Raw genomic sequence first — 24791 nt, 5'->3', positions numbered from 1 at the left:
CCAAAACACTGTCCAAAGCATTGACCAGAGTTTGGAATTCACTGTAATGATGGCTCAGCTGCCACCATTTGAGAGTGCTACTACCATTAAGCAGAAAAAAAAGCTGAGGAGCTTTACAGCTATGACTGCTTGAGCTGGTTCTTTCTTCAATGATTTGCACGTTGTTGGTCTTCCAAACAACCATATGAGTTTGATTCCTGAAGGAAGACTTGGTAACACAAAAGTCTCCCCTGGTCTCCTCTCACATAGTTTAGCTCCATGATGGTAGGTAAAACCAGCAGATTTTTGTATTAACATTATAAAAACTTGTTGAAACTAATAAGCTATTTAAACTTAATTATAATGTATTGGAATAATTTTAATTTAAAATGATTTTTATATTTATGTTTGCTGAAATGTTAAGAAAGTGAAGACACAACTGTTGGAGGTCCCTGATGGCCACCCAGAGCAGTGCTACCTTTCTTCCCAGGGCTGCAGTTATTTTGCACTTGAACAGCAGAGGTGGTTTTTTTGGCTTTTCAAATCTTAGAAGCAAATTGAAATCTGAATAAAAAAGGTTAGTTGGAAACTCCATGTCCATTATTCCCTCAATACCTAACAACAAGGTACTCAAAATTGAGGTCTTCTACATGTAAAATTTTGAAAGCCTGTGTAATCTAAAAATGATCCATATAGTTTACTAATTGCACATAATGCTTTCCTTGGAAATAAAAACAGCTTTAGGTGCACAACATGTTCTATGGAGGAGTCAGTTTCGTTTTTGGCACATTTTAAAGATAGGGCCGGTTGATTAGAAAGTTATTTTTAAAACCTGCTTTGTGCATTTTTAATTGATCTCCCATTTTCTACTCCTAATTCTTAACGTGACTTGATTTAAAAGTTTACTAAAAATGAATTATTTCATACATTATAAAAGTAGTCTTGATATTTTCCAATATCACAGAGCAAAGAAATTAAAAATCCAAATTAACATATGTTTAGCTATATATTGTACTCTCCTGCTGAGCTTAGGAGCAGTCTTATCTCAGCACTATAACTCTCTTCTGAAGAAGGCAAGTAAAACACAGATGTAAAACAAAACCAAAGACGATGAAGTTGATCAGAATTTTGTGCTGGCTGATGTATACTCTGATCAGAATAGTGGTTGTTTTTTTTTTTAATTTTGGAGTCCACTGGTCTGACCAGAACCACTCCTGAAGCTCACAGTGATGTGAAGAGAGAGGACTGCAGCCATTATTCTCATCACACTACTGCATGTGTTTTGTATGCATGGTTTAAAGGAGTATCATATATCTTGGAGCTCATTTAATGTCACTTTCCTGGTGGTCGTATTTTAGAAAAAGTGCTGTCTAGCACTTTGTGTGCTGTTGACTATTCCAGAGGCGAACACAGAGGTAATCTTTGTTCTGATTCAACTGCTATAGAAGGCTGGAATCTTTTTGTTGGAGCAATATTTAAAATACATTTTTCTGTCACATAAGGCTTGGGAAGTACCCTAATATTGATAGTTCCTCCCTGGTACTGTCAAGTAGCTGTTGGAATGGGGTAGCAGTGGAGGTAGGAGGAAGGTATAAGCGCCTACCCCCTGAGGACAGAGGGTGTCCTGTCCCACGTACAGGACCTCTGTAGAGCAGAGAGCACTGCCACAGTATGGTATGTTGTTGGCGGGTCCGCCAGCTTTCATAAAATGCACACCTTGCCTAAACATGAGGTAGAGACAGAGCAAAGAAATGCTGTGCTAGTGGGGATAACCAGACGTAGCCCTGCAGCTCTTTAGTAACGTAAGTCTGTGTATAATAAACTCTGCCTTGAGGCTGCTACGAACCACTGTTGTCTGTGAGCTGGAACGGGGGACAAATCTGAATCCCGTTTCCAACTCTGCCCCACCTGTGCTTTGAGTTTCCCCCTTCAGTTCCCTATGCTTCTGTAAAATGGAGCTCCCATCCACCATAGAGGGTATACAGGGACTTAATTAATGTTTGCAAAGTGTTTTGAGATTTCTGGTGACAAGTGTCATGCAAGCGTGAATGGAACTGATTATTATAGCATGTGAGCAAACATCTACTGAGCCACAAATTAACACCTGGCTAATAGCACATGCAGGGTTGGACTGACATCCGTTATTTAAGAAAATGTGATCCTTGGTGAATTTTTTTTTTAATACTTGGCTGTTGCTGGAACAGAATACTTATTACTTCTGAGTCTAACTTTAATTTTTCAGGCTGATCAATCACCATTACAGCTTTACAGTTCAGCTAGTTCTACTCTGAATAGTTAGTATAAAACACAAAGTATTATCATCTTCATTAGATAAAGCATTGAAGCATTTTAAATGCAAATACTGTATAAAATATAATAAGTTCATTATAGTGGCTTACGTTTTTCCATTATCAAATCCAGTCTGAACTAATTGCTTAGCAAGTTTTATTACCATTGGTTTTTATTTTAAATGAGCAATCTCATGGAAGCTCTGTAGATGCTCATCCAGGATGTCTTTCAGGCTGATTAGGATTCAGGGGGCCGAAGAGGAAGGTTGCCTTATGAAAGACACTTTGTCAACTACCTGTTGATGGTTTCTTACATCTTTCTATAAAGTGTCTGAAACAGACTGTTTCCTGCGACAGAGTAGTGGACAAGAGAGGGCAGCATTCTGATCTAGTTTGGTACTGCTGTCCTCCTCTCCCTTCAAACAAGAGCATGTTGTGTCATATATTAAATGTTATCCTTTGCATTGAACGGGAGGGACTGCCTCTGTGCAGATGCCCAGTTAAGAATACAAGCCTCTGAGTTTCTTAAGCATAATTTTTGTATACTGACCACCAGACCACGCTCTTCATGATACCTTCCTGTTTGTGGCTGTAGGTTGGCTGTCCTGGCATCTGCCCACACACATCTGGTTGTTAGGAGTGATCCATAATAGGATGTTGCCATAGTGTTAGAGTCACTCCAGACTTTTCAATATACTCTAGTAACTTTCAGTACAAATTTTAAAAGTGTGGGTGACAGGTTGAATGCCAGCAGGGGCACACCCTGAGGAACCAGCAGTCCTCGTTGTCTCTGTGTGCCACTCAGCAAAGAATGGAACCGCTGGAGACTGGTGCCACTGGTCTCTGTTAGGGATCAGAGTGTATTTACAGTGTAGCCACAGAGTCAAGGCTAATATAAACTTACTTTAGTCACCAAGGACAATTCCCCACTTTTCTCCATTACCTGGAGATATATTCTCCTCTTCCCAGAAGAGAAGCTCCTGAAAGCATCCAACACTAAATGCTTCTTATGGTAGGTTAAAGGCTTTTACAGGCAATTTGCTTCAGTGCAATGGTGGACAACTATCCACGTTGTTTGGCCTTTTGCTGCTTATGACTTCCCAAAAAAGACCTTGAACGCTTTGTTTGTTTCCTTAAGCGCAGTATGCTTTCAGCCAGCATGTGCAGGAATTACAGTTATCACACCAGACCTGTACAGCAGTCTTGGCAATAGCTGGCCTTAATCCTTTCTTCAGTATCTTAAATTATGGAGGAGTTCACTGACCTAGTAGATATAACAATAAATTAAATTCCTTTAAACAAATTGATCAAAGAAACTTGACCAATTTCCATAAATCTTTGGAAATTGGTTTGAATTAGCCTTTGATTTAGCGTTGGTTTAATATACAAAAAAAATCCTATTCTTCTTATGCATTTGGCAGCTGTGCTGCTTCCTGCCTCAGTTCATGTTGCTAAGGAAGATTTATTTCCCAGAAGTTAGCCATCTCTCTTACAGCCCATGCCATTACAGTTCACTTCTTCCCTTGACAACGCTGTCCAGCTAACTTGCAATGTCTGTGAAGAGCGGAATGGATGGATTTTACTTTGGTGTAAAACATCTCAAATACTTCCGTGTAGGGGATTTCAGAGAGCTCTGCAGTGTCAGCTAATGTATCCTTGCCAGTACACTTGGAAGGCAAGTGGGGTATCTTGAGTTGAAGGTGCAGTGGCACATGCTCTTGTAAGAGTCTGTGACAAAAATGAGAGCAGAGCCAGCCTTTGTTCATGGTCTGGTACCTGTATTTTAATCACAAGATTGTGGATTGCTTTTGTTTTCAAATTCTTAGGATATGCAAAATAGACACTGATCCAAGATCCGAGTCATCTCTACCAATTGTAGTGGTGCGTTTCATGTTGATGTGTCAGATCAGCCAGCGTCTTTCATCAGTGGTGAAAATACCACAAGAGTTGCTGTAACACCTTCATCACAGCTACTTCTTTGATGAAAGGGCTGAATAACAACAAAGAGAGCTGAAGGAGAGCAGTCTTTGGGGTGAGGCAAAATGGGCAGTGTCCTTCTGCTCCTCAACAGGCAGAAAGTCTTGCTCCTCACTTCGAAGCACCAGGCATATTTAAAATGAAAAGAAAAAAAGAGAAAAATCTAAGATCTGGAGAATATAAATGGGAATAAAAACTGGTGGTCCATCGGGAAGTTCTGAAAATGCACACACCCCATTGATCTTTGCAGGTTGCTGCCCACCCCTCTGAAGGACGCGGTGGAGGTGTCTATGTGGAGGAAGTGCTACACCATGCCAGAAGTGAACGCTGCGCTCAGTAAGATCCAGCTGGTGGGGTATTCTCAGAAAATTGTGAGTACCTGTAAAGCTGTCCTCAGGAAAACAGTAACAACCTGTTGTTTCCCAGCTTTTCTCTAGAAATGCCTTTCCTTTTCTATTTTCCCTCAAGATCTAGTTACCCTAGCCTAGGAAAGCAAGACAAGATTACATTGAATGTCCCTCAGTCTGTCTCCCAGGAAGGGTTCTTGTTTGGTGAAATCAGGGAGTATCCATTTGTTTCTCCTCTTCCTCAGGGAGGCCAATTTTAAGGTGGCGTACCTTCAAATTCGGAGTTGATGGCTGGCCCACTGAGAGCTGGGAGGATGTACCAAATGAATGCATCCTCTCCGTCTGTAAGCCACATCCCCTTCTGAGTTACTGTATCTCACTTCTGGGAATCTTTTGAGTGCTTTATCCTTCACTTTCTTTTATACTGCAAATTAGGGATTGTAAACAAAACCTAATGGTTCGACCTGAACTTCAAAAACTCCTTTCCCAAGGTTCCCAGCTAACATTTGTTGTCTATAATGCCGCTATTATCCAGCGTAGTTTCTAGAATGAACTGAACCAACAGTTCAGTAGTCTGCAGGTACAGTGTTCCCTTATGCCTTGTAGGCAGCACATGGGCCATGATACCTCCTATTGTTGCTCAGGGCCATAAGAAATAAAAAGGTGAGTTAAAGTAAGTTGTGTACCCAGAGCTTTTTATTTTTTATATACCCAAGCAATGGGCCACTGAAGTTTGGAGACTGCTGTTTACGTGTAAGACAGTTTGAAACAGTAACCAGTGCTGCTGTGTGCTAAATTTGGTGGATTTGGGTTTGTGTGGTGCTGCATTACAGCTGGTGAAAAAGGACCCTGAGCCACCACTGACATGGCTGCTGACATAAGTAAGGGCTGCAGCTTTGTCTAGCAACTGGACAGGTTGAGGGCATTTGGACTCCTCAGTATCCATGGGTGGCTACTGTTCAGTTTTGACTATCCTCACAGTGTGGATGCACCTAGCCTAATTTTAGATCTGTGCATCTGAGCCAATCATTCTTTTATAGTTATCGGGAAAAGAGACATATTTTCTCTCTTCCCAAAGCTCACTTTTAAAAGAATCAGACCCTAATTAGCCACTTAACCCAAAACTGGGTGACAACATAAAAATGGCTTGTTGCCTATTTTACATGTCTGTGTATCAGCAGAATGTAGAGTCTTGGTTTACACACTCTGAGGGATGGAGACCCTGCTGCCTTTTGCAAGGCATCCAAATATGTAGTGAGATACTAGAAAAATCATTACAATTGCATGAATCAGATGCTTGTTCTATTATTCAGTAGCCAGAAAGTTGATCAATTTAGTGAGGTATACACGGAGGTTTATTTTCCTTTCTCAAAACAAGTATAACACGTTACTGTGTACAGATAAAGCAATAAACTTTCTAATGACACCTGGAAAGGAGAAAACTGTCAGGTTGCTTATTCTTAGAGCTGAAGCTGAAATTTGGATTGAATTTGCAGGGTGTTGTTTCTAAATCACCAGTAGGTAACATTTTAAAAGAAATAAAGTTAGAAAGTGAGTGAGTTTGAATGTTTTCGACAGCAAAATGCATAACCCAGAGTTTTATATCAGTAGAGAACTACTTGTTCTTCCTTCTCTCCTGCTGGCCAGTATCAATAAAATTTAATTATGGGAGTATAGAGTTTTCAAAGATGTAAAGCTCCTACAAACTTCTCCAATACAGCAAAGGCAGCAGAGGATCAGTATCCTGGTTGATTCCTCCATTTAGAGTTACGGTTCAGTGTGAACTCAGTTAGATGCCGTAGAATTCACATGGAAGAGAGACTTTATGAAGGCCTTACCTCAGGAAAAGCTTTTCTCAGAGTGTGTGTCCTGGTACACATCAGTAAATAAAACCAGCAGACATAAAGGTCAGGAAACTAGCTTCATAAAGGCTTTGAATAGCAGAATTACTTTTAAAATTGGTATCACTGATGATAAAATGACCTGTTCTGACTTTCTTGGGGGCTCACTCAAGTTAATGTCTCTTGCTGTGTGTTTCAGGAGCTGTTTGGTGCTGTGCAGGTCACTCCCCTCAGCTCAGGCTATGCTCTTGGAAGTTCCAATTGGATTATCCAGTCGCACTATGAAAAGGTTTCCTATGTTTCAGGATCTTCTCTACTTACAACACACCCTCAGGTACAGCCCCAGGAGACTTTTGTTAGTCTTCTGTAGCGGGAAGTGTCTTTGCTCAAAAAAAATAGAGGGGCTTATTCTAGTTGGGATGAGGTGTAGTATAGAAGCTGTACTAAGGTACCTCTGTTAGCAATTGGCTTGGCTTAGTGGGCATTGAGAAGACATACTACCCTGGTAAGTGGACAGGTATCAATAATTACTAGGGAAAAATAACTGAAGTTCTTTGTTATCAATGATTTGATGTTAACTTGCCAGCTGGGAAATTCTCCTTCACCTTAAAAAGGAAATTTTCAGTAGAGTTAAACAATAGAGCATTAGTGACATTTTTTAAAATCTATATTTCACTGAAGAGTCTTTACATACAGTTCACAGACTGCTTCTGTATCACTTCTGAAACATCCTTCCTTGGGAGAAATGATAGCTAGCTGGCTGCCAACTTTTCCACCCTGCTCTGCTAAGGGCAAAGTCTTTATAGTGCTGTAGATGTAATTTCCAGTAAATTAATTCTCTCTAGATCCATAAATTCTTAGTGCGAAGAATGGCTTGAAGTTTGCAGTACTGTGTGCTTCAGAAGTTGTCAAAATAGTTAAAAGCAATATTAGCAGGAGGTATTTAAAAATAATTTAGAAAATGTGTCAGGTTCACGATCAGTAAGTAATTTCCCCCAAGGTGAGTATCTTCTAAAGAGCTTTGCTTCTCAGCATCCTTCATTTAAAAGCTTGGTCTCAGGAGCTGAACAACTGCAATGGATAAACCATCCTTAATAGTATGGCTGTACTTAGCTACATGCAATGTCTCAGTCTCTAAATCCCTTTTTCTCATCAGCCTCATACTGGCCTGGGTTGTGCTCTTTTATCACATTTTAGTGAAGGAGCAGCAGCAGCATTTGACAATATATGAACGGAGTAGTTCTGTGAGAAACTGCACTGTAAAAAGCAATTTACTAACTGAGAGCATTTTCTCTTTGTTTACATGAAATGGAGATTCAGTTTATCAGGTTAGACTGGCCATGCTTTGTCATTTTCCAAAGGTGATCACTTCTCTGGAAACTTCTGGTAAAGTCCCTGGTTTTATGGAAGTTACCTCCCTGTGGCAGGGAATGGTGTGTGAATGAACTGCCTGGTAAGAGCACAGCCCACGGGCAGCAGATCTGTGCTCGCTCACTGCAACCTGCAGAAGTGGTAGCAGTTAGACAGGGAGTTTCAGCTTTAACAAGTGCAGGAAAATGTACTGTGAGCCTACGTGAAACCCTAGGGACCTACTCAGTTCGCTAACAAGAGATGAAACCTGAACTATTCACTCTGCTGACAGTGTTGCTTGTCCCACATGTTCTCCAAGAGCCCCATTTTTTAGCATACAGTCCAGTGCACTTTGCATTATTTTGTACTGACACATAATTTGAAGGAATAGCTTACCAGATAGTTGAAATTGCATTCAGTTTGCCCTTTCCTTGTTATTTACCACATCACAAATGTTACCAGATATCATTTGCATATCAGATATCATCATCATCTTATATTTGCTTCCAGATAATTGTTGAAGACAATGGATAGTTTTTGTCCTACTGTTAATCCCTGAGAACACCAGTACAAGCTCCTACAATACGGTGATTCTATAATGACTAGTGGTTTTTGTAAGCTGCCAACCAGCTCTTCATCTAGTTGATGTTTGACAGACAGTATATAATGATCACAATATCTTGAGTGGCACAGAGTCAAATCTGTGTTCAACAAATCAGCATTTTTTCATCAGGGAGTGAAAAGTTGTTTGACCTGTTTCTCCATAGAATCATCGTGAGCAGACATAGTGAAATTCTCATCTTTTAAAGTGTATGAAAAGTCACTGCGTTTTATTTTTAAAAAGATATCCAGTTAATCAGCATATGTTTATGTAAAAACATATCCAGAGCTTTTTGAATAGTAGTAAAACCTTAGCACTTTTCTGATCTTCTGGAACTCCCTCCGTAGTTATTAAAAATGAGCTTCAGTTGACCAGGCTCTTATCAGCCATTTGTTTGTTTAGGGTGAAAAGACACAGATTATTTGGGCATACAAATGGAAAAAGGCTTCTTCCTCTTACATCTTGTCTAATATACACAGTAATAGCCTGGAAAGGATTTCCTTCTCTCAAGGTGCAAACAGGATAAGGTTCATCTCAGCTGACCAAAACTGGGCGCCCGCTCAATCCTTCCATCCTTCTCCCTTCTGCCAGTGCTGGGATTTAAGTGCTGACACAGTGGAGAAGGCAGCATGGGTGGGAATTAACAGTCATGGGAAGAGAGTGGGATTGCTTCTTTGGTGTAAATTACGCCTTAAAGTTTTCTTGAAATTTTAAGGTACATCTATAATCAGCAGAGGGTTATGGTATATCTGTGCAGTGGTTTGAGCCCAGAGGACAACTGAGCACCACACTGCCCTTCACTTACCCCTTCCCCCTCAGGAATGGGAAGGAGGAAATAAAGCAAAAGGCTCAGGAATAGAGATAAGGACAGAGAGGAGTGGCTCATCTGTTACAGTTACAGGCAAAAGACAGACTCGTTAGGGGAAGAAAAAAGAACATCACTTTAATTCAAACACTAACAATAATGACACTTAACAGACAGAGTGGGACAGTGAGAAGCTTACCACATTTTAAAAACACCTCCCCCCACCCCTCCCTTCTTCCTGGGCTCAGCTTTGTTACTGATCTCTCTACCTCCTCCCTGCCAGCAGCACAGGGGGCAGGAAATGGGGTTTATGGTCAGTCTGCTGCTCCTTCCTCCTCGGGAGGAGGGGGGGGAAACATCGCATACTCTTTCCCTGCTCCAGCATGGTGTGTCTCTCACGGCAGACAGTCCTCCACAAACCTTCTCTGGCGTTGAGTTCTTCCCATGGGCTGCAGCTGTTCCTGGGCTGCTCCAGTGTGGGTCGCCCCTGCGTGTTGCAGTCATCCAAGCGGGGGCTGTTTCTTCCCTCAGAGTCCTGTCCTCCTTCGGGTACAGTCACCTCCTCCAGTGCCACAGGTGGATCTCTGCTCCTCTGGTGACCTCCGTGGTGGCAAGGGGGTGGCCCTGCCATCTCACCACGGGATACAGAGGGGCTCTGCTCCGGCACACCTCCTCTCCTTCCTTCCCCTGACCCTGGTGTTCGCATAGGTGTCCTTCTCATAACTCCTTCTCACAAGTCCCCAACCCCCTCTCAGGGTCCCCTTCTTAAATACATTATCACAGAGGTGTGGCCACCATCGCTAATTGGCTTGGCCTTGGCCAGAGGAGGGTCCAGCTTGGAGCTGGCAGAACTTTCAAGAAGCTTCTCCCAGGGGCCACTGCTGAAGCCCCCTTCCCCACTACCAAAACCCTACCACACAAACCCAGCATAATCTGTAACAACCAGTTCATCTCTATTAACAGCAGATAGAAGGTGAAGCAGTTAGCTTAGACACGGCCTAGGATGTCTGGATTAGCTGGAACCGGGTGCAGTGAATGCTGGCTGTTGGGTTGATCTTGGATGCAGCAGCAGGAGTATCTTGTGAAATCCTCAGCAGGTCTGTAGGAAGTACAAGTGCAGGGTTCAGCAAGGCTTTATTCATAGCGGCTGAAAATAACTGAAGAGCTTTAAAGGGTTTGTTTGAGCATTAGGTCTGGCACCATTAATTGTTCTCTTTGCTTCTGTCTTCTGGCAGATGGTTTCTATTGAAAATTTTGCCTCACCCTCTTCTGAGGCTAGAATTGACACCATTGCCACTGAAGTGGAGAACAGGAGTTGACAGCACAGGTTCAGACATGTCACTAAAAGCCTTTTAAGACATATTCTTTACATTAACCCACAAAAATCGATGCAAGCCCTCTCAGTGCAATAGCAGCTGAAATTATGCGTATCTAATATGGCATAATCATTATGTACATTATCACAGGCAGATTCGATATTATTTTTTATTGCATTATTGGCATTTCATCTGCACGGACACGCTATGGAGAGTCAAAGATTGCAATAAATCTCACGTAACAGGGCTGGTCCTACAAGGTGGTGCACAGTGTAAACTTCTGTCGAAGTGTGCGAAATTCCCCTGCGTGTTTAACAGAGCAAGGTCTTTCTCAACTACTTAAGAATGGCACTAAGGGACTGTGAGCAAGGGAATTAATTGTACAGTGATCTAAGTTCAGTAGAGGAAATCTCTTTATCAGTGTCTTCTGATAGAAGTCTTTCCTGGTTGATGAGACTGAAGAGGGTCTGTTGAGAATAAATAACCATAAAATACCATACAGCTGGCTGCAGTTGCCCACCTTCGCTTAAACAGTAGCTGTGGGAAGTGCATCCCAGCCCAGAGTGAGACTAAAAGTTCACTTTTGACCATAGCTGTACTGCATCTGCAGAGAGAGAAGTGGATTTTGCCTTTTCGAGATTGAATCATGCTAAATTTTGAGTATCAAGAATATATATTTAGTATCAGGTCACACTTAAGTATAATTTCTAAATTTCTACTGTGTGTTTGCTAATGGAGAGAAGTGGGTATGCATTTTCATTCTGCTTTAATAAAGTGCCAGTATAAAACATGTTGAATGTTGAAGGAGCTGGGACTGTTTAGTTTGGGGAGTAGAAGGCTGAGGGGAGACCTCATCACTCTCTACAGCTCCCTGAAAGGACATTGTAGAGAGGTTGGTGCTGGTCTCTTCTCCCAGGGAATTAGTGACAGAACAAGAGGGAACGGCTTTAAACTGCAACAGGGGAGGTTCAGACTGGGCATGAGGAGAAAAATTTTCACAGAAGGAGTGGTTGGAGAGTGGAATAGGCTGCCCAGGGAGGGGGTGGAGTCCTCCTCCCTGGGTGTGTTTAAGGGTCGTTTGGATGAGCTGTTGGGGGATGTGGTGTAGGGGAGAACTTTGTAGAGTCGGGCTGAGGGTTGGACTCAATGATCCCAAGGGGCTTTTCCAACCTGAATGATTCTGTGAATGATTGACCTCAGTGAAGAAAGTGTGAGCCTTTACACACAGTCAAGGCAGAAACAACATTTGCTTTAACACTAAGACTGCCAGTGGCCAAGTTGCCACAGTATTTCCTTGGACCATTTAATTGTCAGTCCCCCTGCTACATCTGTGAGGCACAGGATAGACTGTGCAGATCTAAACTCTTCTGTCCCCTGGGAAGCAGATGGGGTGTGGATGGATGCTTGTGATAGCTACCCTCAGCACTTTAACCACAAAATCTAGGGTTGTACCTATGACTGTAGGTTGTCAGTACAGCATATACTGTAGAGCCAGCAGATCAGAGGTCATAGCCCTGTGAAATCACCTATTGCACTTTGACATAGCTTAGCCTCTAGCACAGTCTTCAAAGAAATGTATTGGAGGAGGGCATACTGCTAATCAGATTTGCTAGGGGAGACTGGTAAGCCAAGTCATATTTTTTCTATTATTGTAGCTCTGGTGTTGCACTGGGAGCACTACTTTTTTATGGGGGGTGTGTGTTTGGTGCAGTTGAAGCTATGATTTTTCACCTTTTTTCAACTAGTGGCTTTTAAGGAAGTACTTGTCTGTTTGGCCTGATAGTATAGCTACCTTTAAAAAATTAATATGTGTGATTATTTCTTAGATAAATAAACAAAATTTATCAGTATTAAGGAATCTAAACCAATTTCTCTTTTCTACCAGCAGTAGCCATTTATCATTTCACAAAACCAGACTTCACAAAAAAGGGCTGTGCAAACAATACAAAATGAGTATTTGAAAGTCATGGTCGTAACACTGCAGGCAGAGGAGCAGGCTTCATACTCAGGGGAGAGCCTTGTGGAGCGTGCAGATTCATACACAAAATTGAGAGCTTCAGACCCAAAGTCCTTTGCTGATCTCACCTCTTCCAGAGAGAATCCCCTGAATGGTTGAGGAGAATGGCCCTGTCCCCTATAGACAGGGAGCCCTGGAAATCAAAGCTGATGCCTTGATTTGCAAAGGGAAGTAAGTTGGAAACTAGTGCAGCCAGAGATAGTAAAATGCAAGAGTCAGAATGGTTCCTGACTGTACTTGCCACATCCTCAGCAAATTACTGCCTTTTCAGTGTTCAGCTCCTGAGGCCATGAAATGATTAGTCTGTGGAGATTAATTTGAGATGGATCCGGTTACAGTACCATTGTTTGTTTTGGGCTGTAGTATGCAGGTAAACAGTTGTATGTGTTTTTATTAACTCCAGTTAGATTTCCACAGATGGAGGAATGTTCAGTTTAAAGTGTTCCATGTGTTCTCCTTCTTGGTCACTGTATGTATTACGTATTGCAGTCTTCTTGGTACAGAGCACAGAAACCTGTGTTATAACTGTCATGTTACTCATTTTATCTCTCTGTGCTCTGTTTCAGCCCATGGACCAGGCTTCTCTTAAAAATAGTGATGTTCTCATCCTGACGGGTCTTACACAAATCCCTACTGCTAACCCAGATGGCATGGTAGGAGAGTTCTGCAGCAACTTGGGTAGGTCGTTGAAAGAAGTCTTTAGTCTGTTTTATCATCTTATTCATTGCTTTGGGTGGGAAATAATTCTGAGATTCCTGGAACTGAATAACTTGTCCGGCTATAGCTTCTGGCATAAAACTAGCTGTTTAGATTTTACGATGTGCTCCTGATGTCATTAATACAGTAAGTGCTTGGAGAGACACAAGTTGTACCTAAAATGTTTTGGAATGGAACAGGTATAATGAGATTTAATCATCTGCTGCTCTTGGTTCGCTAAGTATGTCGCTTAGCTGCCAACAGACTACATGTTGCCTAGGTTTTGGATATTGTTCCCAGCTGAAATATTACTATTTCCTTCCTGTATATCAGCCAGTGTAAAATCTTTACATGCTTTTTTATGACTTCCAGTTTTGAAAACAAGCACATCTGCTTCCCTTCTTACACCTGATTTTTAAATATATCAAAAGCAAATAGCACAATCTCTGTTTAAAAAAATATTTCAAGATATATTTATAGACCCCAGAAATATAAAACCTAATCAGACGCTTTCACAGCTGGAAAAGCTGATAATTGCAAAGCTGTGATATCAGTGTGAATGGCAGCATTTTCCAGCCTGTTTGGAATGTCACATCCAGTGCTGTTCTCTCCTTTTCTCCCCTTCCCCCACCTCAGCTCCTCTGTGCTCTCACCCTTCTGTCATCAAAGCACTTTCTCATGTCTATCCTGCTGTATATTGTCTGTTCTTTTATCAGAGATCTTCCCTTTATTTTAAACTATTTACAAATAAGACTAAAAAGCTTGTGATAGGAGGATTGTTACAAAGGTTATCAAAAGACATTAGAAGTCTAAATCAGGGAATCCTCACTGTAAGCAAGTATTGCGGTCCCCATTACACGCTTGGGAGAAATTTGAGCTGTTGTATTTAGGTGCCTTACCCAAGGTTGCAGAATGAGGCAGAGAACAGAACTGAAGTGCAGGTAATTCTTAGTCTTACTTTTTACATGTGAATGTACCATTAGAGAAGAAAAAACCCACAATACTTGGAATTTTCCCCATTTTAAAATCCTTGCACATATGCACAGATGCTGACTATCTATGTACTGTCTCACAGTCCCAGTATGAGACTGCTGTGGTAGTGGAGGGCAAATAGTACAAGGCAGGTGGTAGATTCCTCTGTCAACCACCATCCCTAAATCAAAATCAGATATCCCTGTTTAGGACAAGTTTCAGTTCAAAAGGAGTCATAGGTCCTGTTGTGGGATGTACAAGGTAAAATTGTGTGGGTTTTGTTTATATGAAAAGACGAGTTCCAAGGTCAGGATGATTCCTTGTAGTGTAAATACCTATTAATAGAGTGTGTTTTGGCATTTTACAAGAATGATAATCTTGGATTGTACCAAAGATAGTCGCTGCCAACATCCTGGCTCCAGCAGGGATCATGAGCAGATGTCTGGAGAAGAGTAGAACAGGACGAGACTATATAATACTTACCCCTTATAATCTTATAGCCTTCAAGTATTTTTATTTCAGGAATTTCCTGACTCAGACATGGCTTTTTGTGTAGTTAGTAATGTTCAGGGGTTTTCTCTTCCAGGAACTTGTTCAACCTTCCCTTGAAGCTGTGTTAATTCTTAACACCTGTGACTTCCTTTCCTAAGTGATGCATGTGTTTATATCTGTGTGTGTGTATTAAGGTCTGTGTTTTCATTGTTTTCAAACATTGTTAATTTTATTACCCTATGAGCCATCTCAGATAAGCTTTGGTGACCTTGTTGTGCTAGATCCAGATGTGCTGCCCTTCTCTGTCCCTTCTGGACCTTTATGGGGGTTACTGTTCCCCTGACAGATGGTAGCATGATCACATCCTGTCATCTTACCTTCAACCACCAAGGAAGCAAGTCTGAGCTGAAATGTTAGACTTTGGGCAGGAGAGGCCGAGGAGTGGTACGTGTTGCCCTGCTGCCAGCTCTGCTGCAAATGTGCTCTAGCAAGCACCTTAGTGTCACTCGTGTCTTGAACTGCAACAGCTGTCTGCTGAGTAAGCAAGAAGCTTGTTAATTAAAATGCTTTTAAAAATTAAAAGTCTTTGAGACGTAGCTTGGGCCCAAAGCAAAATCCAAAAGGTGAATGCATATAAATAAATATGTTACATATGTAGGTACAGGTGGGTGTTTATCTGCGCAGGTTGTTCTGGTTTACAGAAACATTCTGAACTATTTTTGAGGGTTTTGCTGAAGGTCTTCAAGCCAGCTTCTATCTTGAATGAGACAAACTCAGAGAAATCAGAAAATTATTAAAGACCAAAGGAAGATACATGCTTAAAATAATGCCATTGTAAGAATCTGAAATTTGAGTGGTATTTGCCAAAAAACGCAGCAACCTGAAGAAATTAAATAATTCTATGAGTAATGTAGTGGTAGGGCTGTCTTCTACATAACACCAGCAGTGTTCACACATCTACCCCAGCATCAGGAGAAGAAAATAGTGAATCAATTTTCTTTCAAATGTGTAAAAAAGTCCAAAAAACAATTGGTTACTGGGAAAAGCGACAGAGCAGGCAAGCTGAGCGCAATAGTTTTCGTATCTTTTTCCCATTTCCAAAATGTTCAGGGGACTTCACAAGAAGCTTAAAATACAGTAGGTAAAAACTCTAAAGCAGACACTGGAAATTTACCAAAAATGTGTATCATGAGGTAACAGCCTGTTTGTGGGTAAGTGTTGGGAAGCACAGAAATGGAAGTGTGAAAATTTCACCTTGATCTCTGTTTTCATCCCAGCATGTAGATTATTAGTCACATGCATGATTTCCTCTCTGCATTATGTGTGCAGCACTGAAACCATGCTTTGTCACGTCTCCAAGTTCCTCTTGGTTTAGCCCAAACCCCTTTTTTCTGTGCTCAGCATTGCAGCACCAGCACTGTGCAGCTCGAGAAAAGCAATTGTATTTTTACATTGCCTTGGGCATCATCAGCAAAATTGCCAGACTGTCTGTAGGGACAGTTTGTGATATTTTGTGTGCGTGTGCGGTCGTGCCTGTGTGTGTGTGTGTGCGTGTGTTTATATAAAGCAGAAAAGAGCACAGTTTGCTTTTTAGGTGCCAACTTGACCTTGTGGTGGCAGCTGTTCGAAAAGCAAGTATCTCATTGTGAGCTGTAAATTGAACAACTTGTTATGGAGCTACTGAAGGAGACTAAATTTGAAATGCCAAGATTATTATACAACTTTTATCAAGAGAGTGCATCCATCAGTCACAGAGATAAATTGGGCCTTAAACAGCTTTCAAATATACGCGTCCTCTTACTGACAACTATAGAAAGTTGCCGTAGTGGTGCAGAGAGCCAGATTGGACCTGCTGTTTGCATGGAAGGCAGTATGCTTGTAAAGGTTTTCATCCCTGTGTCGCAGAAGCTGGGAGGTAATTCTTATCCCTTTATGGAACCACTTAAGAGCACCCTCAAGAAGTAGTGCCCAGCTTGCTGACCACAGCACGTACAGATAAACTTGCACCGAGGAGCTGAGCTGAATTCTAAACTGGAAAGTTGTCACACAGAGCCTTGTCAGTGGTGGGACAGCCATGTTGCTGTCCTTTCCTGTCCTGGGGACCAGGAGTATTCACCAGGCCAGTTTCAAAGGTGCGTCACTGTGCCGCCAGGAACACAAGATTCAAGGGGTCAGCCACCCTGGGTAGGTGGCCTAGTGGGTAGGGCAGCTGCCTGGAAGAGTTCTCCACTCCCTGGACTGTGATTTTATATTATTGGTAACCAGCTCTGTAGTTTTCTTGGGAACAGAAACTCAAGTTGGCGTCTGCTCCAAGACCTTACCCTCTGTTATTTTCTCCATGGCCCCAGGAATCTTGAACTTCTGGTTGTTTTCAACAAAAAGGTTTGAGGTTCCCATAGCTACCCGAGGGCTCCGGGGAAGGGAGAGCTGTGAATTCAAACTCTGAGGCTTAGGAATGAAACACACACTTTTCAGGGCCCAGACAAATTCTTTAGCCAGCCCATCTTTAGATGAAAGCTCTTCCTCCTGCCTCCTCAAAGGTGGGAGGAAGCCATTCGTCTTAACTGGGTGAAGCTAGTTTATGCCTGGGTGAAAGAAGAAGGAACCGGTTTCCTGGAGACACACACCTTGGTGTTTCAGCCAGTATTTTTGTTCAGAGCAGAGACAGAGCTGCAGCTATACCCCTTTCCTTAGCATTTTCCGCTGATCACTGATGTGCCCTGTGCTCTGCATCCCCTGTCTCTGCCCCATGCAGCATTCTTGCTGCTGTGGATATAGGTACTTATCTTCCCTCTTTGCAGAATTTGTGGGTGCCTGAGGAAGCAATGCAATGTCTGGTCCTGGAGTCAGAGGCTTAACTTTCAGCCCCCAGATGGCTTTGAAAATATCGTTCTTAATCTCCTCATTTCTCTCTTCACATCCTGTTTACAGATGGGATAGTTTAGACTTGCCCATGTAAGAGGGATAATATAACACATCGCTGGGATATTTTGTAACCTCTCAGGTTCTAGACAAATGCAAAGTATTGCTATTCACATTCACAAATATTTTGATGGTATAGTTTGTATGTAACTTGGAGAAAACCCAGGCAATTAACCCACTACACTGCAGTTATATTACAACTCTGTTAGAAGGTGTCTTTGACCACCATTTGTTGTTGCGAGCAGCATGTAACAGGCACTGACTGCTAAAAGGAGTTAAACACCTAAATGTATGTGGAAAATCCTACTACAGAGTCTGTGCACTTCCCTAGACAAAATCTTTAAACATTCAGCCATAAAAATCTTCCTTAAGCATGTAGGTGGGGAAAAAGACCCTTAATGTGCTAAATCCGCACCCCATCAAAGCTTGTCAATAAATTGAAGTCAAGGAAGTGATTATGGTGGGATGTAATATATGCATTTTCAGGCTCTTTCACAGCTTTTTGTGTAATGCCTTGATGCGTAATGTTACTGCTGCTGCACTGCAATTAACATCAGTAGATGGTTTTACCCCAAGCCCACAGCTGAAATCCTAGTAAGGCAGCAATTGCTCAGCAAGCTGGACGAAGTATTTCCACTTTCCCATAAGGTACAGCATTTTTGTAATTCGTTCTGACAAAAGAGCAAAATATTTGCTCTGTACTTGCTTTTGCTGTTGTACTCAGATCTGTCTCAGTTACAGAGTAAACCTATTTTTCTTTTTTCTTTACCTCATTTTTTTCTAGCTTCATGCTGTCTACAATTCATAGAAGTTTTAAATTGTTCTTGCTATATTGAAAAGACAGAAATATTTAGAGGTTTTAAGAGGGAGAAACACTCCCTCCCGCTCTTCTAGCTTTGAGGGCTGTTTGAAATAGCCACATCTTCAGCCAATCATCTAGAGCGCCAAAAACCAAGTACAGAACAGTTTACTATGTGTAGTGCTTTCAGTTGAGACCTGTGAGCTGTTGTCCTTCCCCTCTGGTGGACAGCTAATAGATGGAGCAGAGTTTATTTTGATGGGAAGGTGGTTTGTGTCACTCATTTATCCTCTTGTGCCGGTGCAAGACCGCCCTCTCGTGTCAGGAGTTTTGTACGTGCTCAGTCTGTTACGTGCCCCCCAGCTAATGGAGTATAATTGTTCACTCCACTAAGCCTGGGGAAGGCAGTAAATAAATGTATTTCATGATCAGAAGTGTTTCTCCCAATTCATATGGATAATGTGTTCTGCTAATTCATGCGATAGCTTCTTTCTATACCTTATGTAATACTTGGATTAGAGGAATTCTATTAAAAAGTTTAAATATGAACCCTATTAATTGATTTTTCTCTTTCTCTCTCTTTCTCTCTTAGCTATGACCGTCCGTAATGGAGGAAATGTGCTGGTTCCCTGTTACCCCTCGGGAGTAATATATGATCTGCTGGAGTGCCTGTATCAGTATATTGACTCTGCTGGACTCTCCAATGTCCCTTTTTATTTCATCTCACCTGTTGCCAACAGCTCCCTCGAGTTCTCCCAGATCTTTGCTGAATGGTAGGTGCTAAAGGACTGCTTCATCAGCCTCAATTCACACACTCAGCTATGGTAAATAGATATATGCAGGTTGTCTCTACTTGACATATTCTAATATACACTTGATTAGAATTGTGAACACGTTTCTTGAGTCACAAGGGTGTGCGTTCGTGTGTAAGTAGATGTTCTATAATTAGGGAAGCATCGTTTCCTATAGAACATACAAACTCAAATAATCTGTCCCTTTTGGTACTTGCACTGATGATTAAATGATGTACCTGACTTGAGTGAATTTTAGCTGTGCCTGTTTGCATGTCTTATCCAGTGTCCCCAGAACTATACCATGGTCTCCTGTGTAAGCAAAATAGATTTTTCAGGCTTAATTTGGCTGAGCCTGCAATGTATTTTCATGGCAAAGGCCAACAGTATCTTGGTCTGTGTTAGGCAGAGCACTGCCAGCAGGTCAGGGAAGGGGATCCTTCTCTGCTCGGCACTGGTGAGGCTACATGGAGAGTGCTGTATCTAGTTCTGGGCTCTCCAGTATATACTGGGGCGAGGCCAGCACAGGGCCACAAAGATGAGGATAGGTGGAGATAGCTGGAATTCTTCAGCCTGGAGAAGAGAAGTCTCAGGGGGATCTTATCAATGTGTAGAAGTATCGGATGGGAAGAAATGAAGATGAGGGAGCCAGACTCTTCTCAGCCCACTGACAGATCAAGAGGCATAAATTAAAACACATGAAACTCCATCTGAACAAAAACCCACACGTGTTTACTGTGAGGGTGGTCAAACACTGAAACAAGTTGTGCAGAGAGCTTGTGGAGTCTCTATCTATGGAGACACCAAAACCTAACTGACACAGTCCTGGACAACCTGCTCTGTGATTCTGAGCCATGGAAAGGAGAACCCAACCACTTATTAGTGTTCCTAAATTCTTACAAATGGAGGTGTGCTCTAGATTATTAAATAGAATAAGTTAGCTTTTCCTTCCTTTCTTCCTCTCTGTATTTTTCAAGTCTGGAGTTCAGGAAAGAAAAGAGAGGTCGTGGAAATCTTATGTGAATTGATCCCTTGGAATTGTAAAGAGGATTGAAATCTGGTAAATTTTAATTGCATTACTTTCAGCAAAGGTAGGGAGAATCAAGCCTTGGTGTCCTGGCCAAATTTATGTGTACTCACCAGGGTGTGTTGACTCGTATAGTTTATAGTTAAACAATTGTTCGTTTGTGCTTACATGATGATTTCATTTCAGCAGCAGCTGAAGTGGTAATTGCATAGTTCTTGATATAATAATACTGTCAAAGTAGCAGGAATGTTACGTGTGCCAGTTGGGTCATTTTGTCTGCTGTGTCTAGCTGGCAGAATTCAGACACCCAAGTGCTCAGACACCGTTTTTTAAAATTCTACTTTGCTGTAGTGGCTTATATTCAAAAGTCAAACCCAAGATTAGCTAATCTCCAAACGCTTATGTGTAAGGTGAATGTTTTACTTCCATGGAAGGGGAGGCAGAGGTTGAACATCTGTAAAACAGAGGTTTGGCATCAGAACTGGGGTTGAAATTCAGGGATTCTGGCCTTCCAATTCTACTATTTTAGTCAGTTAAAAGAAATTTCCTGCTCTTAGTATCTCTTAGACTTTGTCAAATTTAGTTTGACCCAGGCTTATTGCTTTTTAATAAAGTGAAGAAAGTATGAGAAGGTAGTGTTTCCCAGAATAAGCCACCAGGACAGTGTCACTACAGATAATTGTAACGTCACACAGATCTCTGACAAATATCTTATTTTAACTTCTGTAATAGGATGAATCAGGAGTCTGGCTAGAGCTAATCAACAACTTTCAATATTTATGTTTTAAAAATAAATGATTGCTGTAAAATAGCAGGTAACAGTGAGTATTACGGCATGGTGAGAGACAGTTTACCAGCATTGTAGCTGCAATAATAAAATGCATAGGGGAATTAGATTATAATGAACAAAAGGATCAAGTCACTGCTGAGAAGTGGGATGAGGCAAGTGGACTTTTTCTGTGTCAGGTGATTTGGCTTTGCAAAAACTGCTGAGGTCTGAACTATGAAATTATGTTGAGGTACAAATTTGTCTTCAACAACAAAGGACTTCTGGTACATAGTATGTACAAAATGACTTTCAGCTGTCTTTCACCTTCTCTACGTGATCTGGCTATGACTGAGTTGCCATGTCCTGTAGGTGTTGGCCCTCTAAACAGAGATACTAGAAGCAACAAAACAAATTGGTGATTTTGCACCTGATGCCACAGATATGAAATGTCTTTCTCCAGAAAAAGTTTAACAGTAGATGGCAGCAGATACTGCAGGATGTTCTGCACCTCTCTAACCCAGCTTATTTTCCTATTCTTTTAAAGGTTGTGTCATAACAAACAAACAAAGGTATATCTTCCAGAACCTCCTTTTCCTCATGCTGAGGTAAGTAAACCATGGTCTTGCTGTCTGCTAAGATCACAGAGTGAGTGGGTTTCTGGAACACAGTCCTGCATGGCTGTTGTTTTTCTGATGAAGGCTTCTACAGCTATTTAATAGTTCTGTGTCATTATTCATACAAGTTGGTTTTTTTTTCCTTTGCTTTCTGTGATTAATTTGGGAGCGTGGGGGAGGAATGAATGATGGTGTTCCCTCAACTCAAAAATTATCATGATGTTTATTTCAGCATATAACTTACATATGCTCGCCTGTTTCACTTCTTCCCCCGCAGAAGGCTATCTGGCGTACACATGGTTGAATGTTTGCTCTTATCACACTGCAACCACGAATATTCCCTTTGTCCAAGCAGTTTATTTCAAAGTCTGTGAAACTAAGAGCTTGTTATCAGAGACAGCTTAGTCATCCCAGCTCCTACCTCCCTAGCTGAAATAGGCACCATGTTGTCTGCTGCAGGAGAAATGGTACTTGAAAGAGAGGTTTGATATAAAAAGTTAAAGCTTGCAGCACCAAGTGCTGTCATTGGCAATTTTAAATGAAATTACTTGAGCTAGCATCTTAGTGAAGCAAAGAGGAATAAGGTTCCTATCTTTGGGGGGGGGAATCTCCCTGCCACATATGTGCGGGTATCTTCCCTGCAACAAAATAATAGTTTGAGGGGAAGTTTTAGCCAATCAGACATTAAATAAATGTATAATTCATATCTTCAGAGTTATCTCACATATCTGGAAAGGAAATCTCTTACTTTCTCCACTGGGAACAGGTAGATTTCCCACTGAAGCAAATGAGAGGCAGGCTGGGAAAGGAAGAAATGGGACTGAGAAATAATTTTGGCTAAATCCTACTCCTGTGAGACACTGAGCCGTTTGGGGCATGCAGTCTCACAAAGCTGGTTCTTTTAGTTCCTGTGGTCAAAACTGTTTCATAAGATGTGCCAAGTGCCCATTGCAGGTTTAAGAGTCCAGAGATTAAATGCTTTTTCAGGCATGGGGTTTTTTTTTCCCTCTGAGGTATCTCTTTCCAGTTCTGGAAATTGCCATTGCCCATCACATCTGTCATCTGTAAGTGCTTCAGAGGCATTGTTGGAAGTAGGGTCTTACTAGAAGCCCTCACTCTTTCCGGATGCTTGAATGCATTTCAAGCAGGATGCACAGTGAATTATCAGAATCACAGAAAAGTTTGGGTGGGAAGAGACCTTAAAGATCATCCAGTTCCAAACCCCTGCCACAGGCAGGGACACCCTCCACTAGCCCAGGTTGCCCAAAGCCCCGTCCAACCTGGCCTTGAACCCTTCCAGGGAGGGGGCAGCCACAGCTTCTCTGGGCAACCTGTGACCGGGCCTCACCACCCTCACAGGGAAGAATTTCTTCTTTTACATCTAATCTGAATCTCCGTTCTTTCAGTTTAAAACCATCACCCCTTGTCCTATCCCTCCCCCCTGATCAAGAGTCCCTCCCCCCTTTCCTGTAGCCCCTTTCAGTCCTGGGAGGCCACTCTAAGGTCTCCCCGGAGCCTTCTCTTCTCCAGCTGAACCCCCCCAACTCTCTCAGCCTGTCCTCACAGGGGAGGTGCTTCAGGCCCCCGAGCATCTTTGTGGCTTCCTCTGGCCCCGCTCGAGCAGGTCCATGTCCTTCTGCTGTTGGTGCCCCCAGAGCTGGACCCAGCACTGCAGGGAGGTCTGACAAGAGCGGAGCAGAGGGGGAGAATCCCCTCCCTCGACCAGCCGCCCACACTGCTCTCGATGCAGCCCAGGACATGGTTGGCTTTCTGGGCTGTGAGCACACATTGCTGGCTCAGAGTCAGTTCTCTATCCACTAATACCCCCAGGTCCTTCTCCTCAGGGCTGCTCTCAATCCACTCATCACCCAGCCTTTTATGTATAATCTGTTACCAAGAATAATGCAGACTGCAGGGCAAGCCACCTATTCACCACTTTTTTGTAACCATAAAATTAATTCACACCGATAAATCAATTCCAAAGCCTGATCTCTGAGTACAAGACTCTGTAGCCATGCTTCTGGCTGTGCTTTCTAATTTCCCCTGCATCTCTGCTTTCTGGGGTGTCCTTGTTGATCCACAGTGTCATTGGTTTCACTGACAGCCTTTATTCTACCAAAGACATTGCTTCAGAATTTTGGTTCACAATATGCACTGGAACTGCCAGGTTTAAGTGAAAACCCTTCCAAAAAAAGAGAAGCCAAACACACAGCTGTCAAAGACTGGATTAATGAGCCCATCTTATATGATGGGTCTTTGTGTTTATAGAGTGATAACTGTGTCCTCTAATTTTTAGGACATTTTATATTCTCCAGAGGCCTCTTGATCATGAGATTTTGCCAAATTATTGTTTAGCTGTTGAGACGTTCCTCTGTGCTTCATGTGTAAGGTAATTATCCAGGAAAGGACTCACAGCAGTGGATCACAGATCAATTTCCTTACGACAAAATGCAGTGCACAAAGGGAGACATGTGCCTGTTACAGGTACAGGCTTTGGTTGACAAGGCCAAATCATACAGGTCATGACCCACAAAACCAGGGACATTTTATCATGAGACGCACAAACAGCTTATCCACACCCATGGATATTGATAGGAAGCCATTCTTAGGCTTATGTTTTTGCCAAAGGGTTGCCTTAAATGTGCTAAATGACACAATATAGTGTGTATCCACATCCTTGTGGCTCCCAAACTATGAAATGGCTGTAGCCTTTAGGGTGTTTCAGCCCTGAGCTGCCATCTGAAGTAAGTACTGCACATTTCACAGTAGTCCTCTAACACAACTAAGATGGTGTGTTTGGGTGTTCACTTACAGCTGCTGTATAAACACTGGGAAGTGGAGTAAACACTGGGAAGTGGAGTAACCTGTGCTACCACCGTCCCATGATAGGCTCAATGGGTCTCTTCATTGCTAATTCCTGATACATACTGGGTGTTTTGCAAAACCAGTTTATGTGGTGGGAGGCAGCAGCCGTAGGCACATAGCAACACTCTTTCAAAAGCCTGACTTAACAGCAGAACCAAAACAAAGTAAGACTGAGGCTGCTATTTCATTTAGTGCTTTTCCTAAGGTCATAAATCACTGAAGTTTAGACACGCTTGAAGACACCAGATCAGATTGCTCCTTGCTGTTCTGTAAGATGCATGGTTTGGTTTAGTTTGGATTTAAACAATCGCAGCATGTTGAGA

At 42.1% G+C, this 24791-nt stretch overlaps 1 protein-coding gene across 5 annotated transcripts in view; it reads left to right on the top strand.

Moving 5' to 3' along the window:
* The window catches only part of INTS9 (integrator complex subunit 9), a 74577-nt gene that overhangs the window by 18031 nt on the left and 31755 nt on the right, over positions 1 to 24791 (top strand). For all 5 annotated transcript variants that reach the window (XM_074861299.1, XM_074861296.1, XM_074861297.1 and 2 more), the window contains 5 exons: positions 4495 to 4615; positions 6632 to 6766; positions 13088 to 13199; positions 18995 to 19175; positions 21534 to 21594. In XM_074861299.1, the coding sequence (XP_074717400.1) occupies positions 4495 to 4615; positions 6632 to 6766; positions 13088 to 13199; positions 18995 to 19175; positions 21534 to 21594 (610 nt within the window). The remainder of the gene's footprint in view (positions 1 to 4494; positions 4616 to 6631; positions 6767 to 13087; positions 13200 to 18994; positions 19176 to 21533; positions 21595 to 24791) is intronic.

Source organism: Strix uralensis, chromosome 3 (genome assembly GCF_047716275.1).
Source record: "Strix uralensis isolate ZFMK-TIS-50842 chromosome 3, bStrUra1, whole genome shotgun sequence".
NCBI lineage: Eukaryota > Metazoa > Chordata > Aves > Strigiformes > Strigidae > Strix > Strix uralensis.
The sequence above is the reverse complement of the archived record's forward strand: the minus strand, read 5'-3'. Positions and strand labels throughout refer to the sequence as shown.